The sequence below is a fragment of the Myzus persicae genome, unplaced genomic scaffold (assembly GCF_001856785.1).
Source record: "Myzus persicae strain clone G006 unplaced genomic scaffold, MPER_G0061.0, whole genome shotgun sequence".
Lineage (NCBI taxonomy): Eukaryota > Metazoa > Arthropoda > Insecta > Hemiptera > Aphididae > Myzus > Myzus persicae.
The window spans coordinates 4,013-12,038 of record NW_019100793.1 but is presented as its reverse complement, the minus strand read 5'-3'; the positions used below and the strand labels follow the sequence as shown (position 1 = coordinate 12,038).

The 8,026-nt window shown below is 27.2% G+C and overlaps 1 protein-coding gene and 1 pseudogene across 1 annotated transcript; one reads left to right on the top strand and one right to left on the bottom strand.

Moving 5' to 3' along the window:
* Positions 1-1,524: 1,524 nt before the first annotated feature.
* Positions 1,525-5,614, bottom strand: LOC111043033 (zinc finger BED domain-containing protein 6-like). Its single transcript, XM_022327811.1, has 3 exons — positions 5,388-5,614; positions 1,706-3,185; positions 1,525-1,638 (listed from the first exon to the last, which is right to left on the bottom strand). Exons 1-3 carry the CDS (start codon positions 5,612-5,614, stop codon positions 1,525-1,527), a joined length of 1,821 nt encoding a protein of 606 aa, XP_022183503.1.
* Positions 5,615-6,577: 963 nt separating this feature from the next.
* On the top strand, positions 6,578-7,760 carry LOC111043032 (annotated as a pseudogene).
* The last annotated feature ends 266 nt before the right edge of the window (positions 7,761-8,026 follow it).

Genomic DNA, 8,026 nt, shown 5'->3' with positions numbered 1-8,026 from the left:
GCTCCTGATTTCGCTAAGTGGTATAGATCCATAACCCCTACAATTCATGGTTCGTTAACCAGCCTCTGGACAGGTCCCAAATCATCCGATTTACCAGGCTCAGACTTGGTCACAATTTACTTTCTGCACATGCCTTCTACCTCCACTTGAACGACTACCCTTTGTGCACTCGTCATGCAGAAGAAACAATTTGCGACTTCTCACACATTCACGTCGAATGCCCATCACTCTCTATCTCCTGATCTAAATTGCTCCGCTTTTTACATAATTACAATATTATGTCACTAGAACCAACAATAATCCTTAATTCCTTTTCAAGAGCCATTATTTTTTTTATATTGAATTTCTTCGAAAATTCTGGATTCTTAATTTGATTATATTGGTTTAAATTTTCTCAAACGTTTATTCAACCTTTTTTTTTTATGTTTATTTTTTTTTGTTTTGTTATTGTAGTTTGTTAACTTTTTTAATCTCTGACTGTCTTCTTTTCTTTTTGTCAGTATATATTTCTATTGGGCTTCTTTATATCTTGCATTGCTATTTGTTAATGTATCTTTAGTTGTAATTGTTAAGCTGTAATAATTTTATATTGGTAGCTTAAATAAAAAAAATTTAAAAAATTTAAAAAAAACCACACTTATTTAATTTATAGGTTTCCTGTTAATGAACAAGTTAGCGACAAATGGAAGAATTTTGTTTTGGAAAATAAATTAAATATACAAAGTATAAATAAATATTCTGTTGTTTGCTCAAAACATTTTCTTGAGACATGTTTTGTGATGCGGAATAATAAAAGATTTTTTGTTGGAAATGCAGTACCTTCAAAAATAATTTTAAGGGTCAAAAGTGTAAGTAATTTATATAGTTCATTCATAATTTTAATAATATGATTATTTTAAGTTAGAAATTTGTATTCCGAAGAAGTCAAACCACTAAATCAGCCAATTGTGTGTTCTGATTAGGACTGCGCGATTATTATTTTTCTGACAATAATCGAATATTAATAAAATGTTCGATTATAATCGATTAATCGAATAATCTGAGAGTATTACGATTATTAATCGAGATTAGGAATATTCGAATAGTAATTGACTATTCGAATTACCGATTAATCGATTAACCGAATAATCGTTGTATTATTTGCAATTGAATAACCATATTGATACTACACAATATATTATAGTGTTCTAATAATAGTAATAGGAGTAATCAAATATATAGTCTGGTTTAAACGCTTTATTCATAAAAACATAAAATAAACTAGTGGTACAAAAATTAACTGCCGTTTACCTTAAGGGTCAGTCTTAAACTTAAAGATATATACAAATAAAATAATATTTAAAACGCTGGTTTAGCTATATAGTCCTTATTCATCGTTAAAAAAATTAGCTGGCTGGCATGTTCGTTAGTTAACGATGATCTATGATCAGTTAATACACAGCCCCCTTTACTAAAAATACGTTCAGACGCAACGCTTGTAGCTTGAACGGTCATAACTTTTTTTGCTGAAATGAACATAATAGGTTAAGTTGTTTTGTTTATGTTCCACCAATCTAGTGTATCTTGTTCAACACCGATTTTTGGATTGTTAATGTATAAGTCCAATTCATTTTTTATTTTTTGGCTTAATGGAACTTCCTATAATGATACAATTAAAAAGTATTAATAATAAATTAAAGTAATTTATAGGTATTCACATTCTTACTTGAAAATTATCCATACTATTATTTTCAGGGGTACCAAAAATTACTGACAATCCGGTTTTTGTTTTTTTTTGCGATGCCAGTTGATTAGCAGTATTGTTGACGTAACTATTACTTTCGATACTCTCGTATGTTGTTTCACAAAATTCTCCGATGGTTTTCTTTAAAACAGATAAATCATCATACATAATATACTCGATTTTAAACCTAGGATCTAATACGGCACATATAATTAACAATGTGTTATTTTGATAACTTTGATCTAGAATCCCAATAATAGTCGTGTACATGTGTTTAATTTGTTTTCCATTGATGTCCGTATCTCCACTTTCATTTTGTTCTGTTATTTTAGATAATTTTGATTTTAGCGAAGAAATAACTGGTAGTATAGCAGAACCTGTGACATATGAATCGCCAGCTAAATTATCAGTTATTTCCCGGATTGGCTGTATAATACAACTTAGGTTTTTTAACATGATTATATCTGATTCTTGGAGAGATAAATTTCTATATACACCATTTTGATACGTCCGTAAAAATCTTGTGAGTCCAAGTTCTTGCTCAATAATAACCTTAATTAATTCCAACATCGACCACCAACGCGTTTTTGAGTAAGATGGAAATTTTTTTTTTGGTAAGCTAAATTTCTCTTGGACTATTCTTATTTCTCGAACAGCCTTCCAACTATGAGCAAATATATTGTGAATTGATTTGATTTTATGGATTACATCTTTTATCTCGTCCATATTAAAAATACGTGAAACTGCTGTGTTAAGAGCATGACCAAAACAAGCAACATGTGGTATATTTAAATTGCGTATAGCCTTTAGCATATTAGATCCATAATCAGTCACTACTGAACATATTTTCCAATCTGGTACCTCATAATCTAAAAACAACATTTGAACTACATCAGCTATATTCTCACCAGTATGGTCTTCTGAAAGTTCAATGCAACCTAAACAGGCTGAATTTAATTTAAAATTAGCATTGATGAAATGGCACGTGAGACCAATAAACGGTTGGTTTGAACTTGAAGTCCAGCAGTCTGTAATGAAAGTAAAAAAATTGGCATTCTTAATTATATTTCCTATAATGTTACGTGTTTCACTATACATAGACGGAATTCGCGATTCCGTAAGAGTTTTTCGGCCTGGTAGTTTGTAGCTAGGATTTAACGCATTTACAAATAGTTTGAATCCTTCCTTTTCCACTAAACTGTATGTTATCATATTTGTTGCAATGAAATAGGCAAGGGCATTATCAATTTTTATTTTTGCACTTTTATTCAGAGTAAATTGTGTCATTTTCATTTGCCTAGTACTAGTTGAAGTTGTCTTGTGAATCGTGGCAATTGAGGAGGTGTCAGTCTCAGTAGCAGTATGAGGCAGAGAAATACTTGAATCTGATTGACCTAGTTCTGGTAAATAATTTGAAGTAGAAGGTTGTGAGAGTAACGAATTTGTTTCCTCAATTTCAGACCTAATAAAAATATAATGAAATAGGTAAATGGATATTTAGACATTTTTATCTTTAATTTAAATTAACAAAATAAAATTTCTGAGCAAAGGGATCAACATTGATAATAATAAAAAAAAAATTAAATATTTATATAAATTATTTTTTCATATGAAAATCAGTCCTTCAAATTTTGATAATATTTTAGTAAACTAATGTATAAACGTTAATTGTATTTTTTTTTTAAACGTGATGACAAAAAATATGCATAATATGATACCTATAATACCATTTATCTTTCAAAATAGATAAAGACAGCGGGATTTTTAGAAATTATTTAAAGTTACAATGCATGTATATAAGTACTCAATTATTTTTGTATTTTCTTATCCAGTTTGAATAATAAACATAATATTTATTTTTATTTTCAATGATATAAATATTATTATTAACTGTAGATAATTACCTATAAATTATAATATATTTATAACAAATACCTACATAAACATTATAACAAGTAAAATGAATATTATTATTTGTAATTTTTTTTGAATCATAGTAGGTATAAAAAGTCATATTACCTATATTGGTATATTTTATTTTTAAGCTATTATTATATTTTTTTATTATTGTACAATATGAATGTATCAATTTTACATTTTATTATTAAGCCATCTATTTTTATTTTTAATAATTGCATTTAAATAACTTCGAAACTAATCGTTCCAATTTTGATTTAGATATCTCGATATTTTCAAAAATATCATCTGCTTAACACTATATAAAAGTAGGCTGATTCTCATATGAATGAAAAAAATTTGCAATAATACAATTCACAACAGTAAACTTCTTACATGATTTAAAAATTGAAATATGGTTCTTTAATATAATAATTTATTAAACATTTTAAAAATAACAATTTACATAAATTCATTATTCGTAAAAAAATTATTGTGAGCATACTATACGAATCACCCAATATTATTTGGTGTTTAGTGGTATTGTTATTACATATTTTAATGTAAGTCAGATTTTCATTAATTAATTTATATATTATGTGTTTGTTTTTAAGTTTAAAAATGTAAACGGTTTTGTGTAATATATATGTCGATTTTCGTTTCCTCTTTAAATAATAGCGATGGAAAAATATTAAATATAGTTTTGAAACTAATAATTTGGTTTTTAAATAACATGATTTTTGTGAAAAAAATGTATTATTATTTATTTTAAGGTGTATTTATTTTAATGTTTTGGATGGATTATTTATGGTAGCAATTAATATAGATAATATAGATAATAAATATCTAGTTATAGAATCAAATAACGTATTTTAATACATTTTTAAATAATAAAATAGCAAAATATTATATTCTCATGTTAAAAGTACCTAGGTACTTTTGTATTTATCTTTTAGTCTAACAGTTGTTATTATTTTTAATATTCCAATGATGTTCTAACAAATACTATCAGACATTCTGTAAATTTAGTATCATTATTATTTATAATAGTTTTACGATTCCAACAATTTTTTAGAATTAATAGCACAGAATAATATCTAAGCATAATATTATACCATTTCACTGATCAACTAGGTACTGATGTTCAAATACTTCAAAACATATGCACTATTATATTCAACATATAAACAAAACATTTCAAACTGGTGTATTCAGCTTACGTCCATTATATCAATATTAAATTATTGATAATATTCCGATCATACAATTTTGCACGCATATTTTGCAGCCTTATAAAATAGGTACTTGCCGCAATGTTATAGGCTCGTAGCAATTTTATATAATAATAACTTTTTTAATATTTTATATATACATTATACATATAATAGACAGTATTTGCATTACTGCAGGATACAGCAGTGCAGTACACATTATAAAATAAATAAAATTCTTAGGCTTAGGGTGTTTAGGCATTCAGCTAATATTAACATTATTACTCACGTTGTAAGTTGAAACTTAATATTATTTTAATGCAACAAAAATTAGTATTGCTTAACCTTTAAATACAATTATTAAAAAGAAGTTCATACATTTCAAAAATGATATCGACATAGGTACTATTTTCGGTAAAATTTAAAACTCTCTCAACAGTCGTGAACACGTGAAAAATAAGTACAATTTGTATGTACTTTAAATCACACTTATATTGAACTAATATTTTACTATCTCGAATCATGGACTATATTAGAGCTTATAAGTTTTTACTTACCCATCTTCGTCAATGGAAACATTGGAAACGTCTTGATCAAACGCACTTCCCAATAATTCCATTCGAATTCGATCAAGTTCAATATATTTTGTCTTGTGTTTTAATTTTAAATGATTCCACATGTTAGTTGTGCTTGATCCTGGATTTGCATATTTCTTTTTGCATATTAAGCATATTACTTTAAGTCCTGTATCGTCTTTGCTAAAAACTTGCCATACCTCACTCATATTTAATACTTTTTAGTTGGTAACTTGGTAGGTAGTAACTAATAATGAATAATGATTACTTATGAAATAAATAATTAATATTTAATTATACGAATTGTATATAAATAAATTTTTATATATAGATATAAGTAGTAAATTTTAAATAGTAGGTATAAGTTAGTATATAAAAGTACTTACTTTCGTTGTTCTGTATATATTAGTAGGTATTATTATTAAATTCCGCGTGTGCTGAATGCTGATAGAGAATGGAGATGAATTAGCTATCAAATAGTGTTTAACGTCCGACGATTGTGCAAACAATAAGTCAATAAAAAATATTACAAGTAAACGATAAAATATAAATCGCCATTAATAAATCATCATCAGTTTATTTATAAAATCTCATTGTTACATTGCCCATTTCCCATTGGTAGACCCACTAGACCCTCGGAAACATGCAAGATTTTCTTATCTAGAATCTATTTATACTCGGCAGTCGAATAAAAATAATATTTATTGTGTCTATTTTTGACACAATAAAAACTAAAAACTTGGTTATTCGATTATTCGATTATTCGAATAACCGAATATTAATCGAATAACCGATTATTCGAATAACCGAATATTAATCGAATAATCGATAAATCGGTTATTCGATTATTTATTATTCTTTAAAAATAATCGATTAATCGAATACTCGATTAAAATATTCGATTAATTAAAAAAATCGCACAGCCCTAGTTCTGATAATGAACCAAAAAGTAGTTTTAAAGTAACACAGACCCTGATCAAGGTACAATATTTTATGTTAGATAATTTTGTATAAGTTATTTGATTATTAAATAAAATACACTTATAACTAGGGTTCGGATTTGAAGGCAAATGCCTTTCTTTTATTTCAAATATTCAATATATGATGCAAAGCTTTTGCCTTGGCTTGTGCTAAAGAGTTGTGGGAGTGTTTGTGGTGCACATTGCACTTGTATGGCTGGTTTAGGTGAATGTTGTTTTTTATTTAAAATTTGTGTATCTAAAGAAATCTGAGAATAGCAAGTCAATGACAGATGTTTCAGCTTACTGGGTAACTCCATCCAATCAACATGTTGATCCCAAGAGGATAAGCGAAATTAACTTTGACTGTAGCAAATCTATGCTTCCCCAAAACCCAAAGAAAAATGCCAAGTCTAAGTCTGATTTTACAAAAAAATTGAAAACAACTTTAAATGATCCACAAGAATTTAAAAATTTTCTATCAAACCTTGAAAGAATAAAAAGTAATGCTGCTATACTAAAAGTTGTAGAGCCATACAACTTAAAGTTTGTTAATAATGAATTTCCAAAAAGCCTTGCAAATCTTTATAAAGATAAATATTCTACACTAAACTTGGAAGAATTAGTATGTGTAGGTTCTAAACTGGACTTTTCATTAACTTCAGAAGACTGTTATTCTATAGAAATTTCTACAAAAATGCAGGCTAAAACTCATAATTGGTTTTTATACAGGACTAGTCGTATAACTCCATCTAGGGTAAAAGACGTCTGTTCAGTAAAATCGTCCTATTCAAATAAATCTCTCATAAAATCAATATGTTATCCATTAAAAAACACATTTAAAAGTAAAGCTACTGAATGTGGGATTAATCATGAAGAAGAAGCAAAAGCTTCATACATGGAAAAAAATAAAAATCACCATATACATTTTTCTATGAATAACTCAGGCTTAGTTATAAATCCAAGTTTGCCATATCTTGGAGCCAGCCCCAACGGTATGATAAATTGTGATTGCTGTGGAAAAGGGTGTTTAGAAATAAAGTATCCACATACCCTAAGTGAAGGTGGTGAAACAAAAAGTATGTCTTATGTAGTTAATGGTCATCTAAGTAAAAACAATCAATATTACTATCAGCTTCAAACTCAAATATTATTGTGTGGCACTCAGTATGGTGATTTTGTAGTTTGGTCACCAAATGAATGTTATATAGAACGTATTAACATTGACCCTGATATACAAGATGAAATATTAAAAAAATCTAAATGGTTTTTTTATGAATCCATTCTTCCAGAATTATTAGGAAGATATTTTTCAAACACTGAAATAAAACCCTCAGAAACATACGATGAGACTCTTACATATGAAAACTGTGTCTGTAAAAAGGAGGTAAAATGATAATGTGTACAAAAGAAGGGTGTCAAAAATAAAACGTAAGCCTTCAACAAAAACTTGGAAATGTGCATTGTGTCAGTAAACATTAATATTATTATTATTATTATTATACCATTTTTTTTTTTGTAAGCATAAGTCAAATGATTTTATGATAACTAATTATTTAAATATACAAAAGTAAGTTCTAATTTTTTTGTTTATAATATGTCTAAGTATAAAATTACACAATATATTTTAATATTACTGTTTATGCCTTTATTTTATGTTAA

Excerpts from the sequence above, each read along its gene's own strand:
- LOC111043033 (XM_022327811.1), bottom strand. The coding sequence starts at position 5,614 with ATGAGTGAGGTATGGCAAGTTTTTAGCAAAGACGATACAGGACTTAAA. Across the intron at positions 3,186-5,387 it reads GTTTCCATTGACGAAGATGG|GTCTGAAATTGAGGAAACAA; the intron begins GTAAGTAAAAAC and ends TATTTTTATTAG. Across the intron at positions 1,639-1,705 it reads ATAGTATGGATAATTTTCAA|GAAGTTCCATTAAGCCAAAA; the intron begins GTAAGAATGTGA and ends GTATCATTATAG.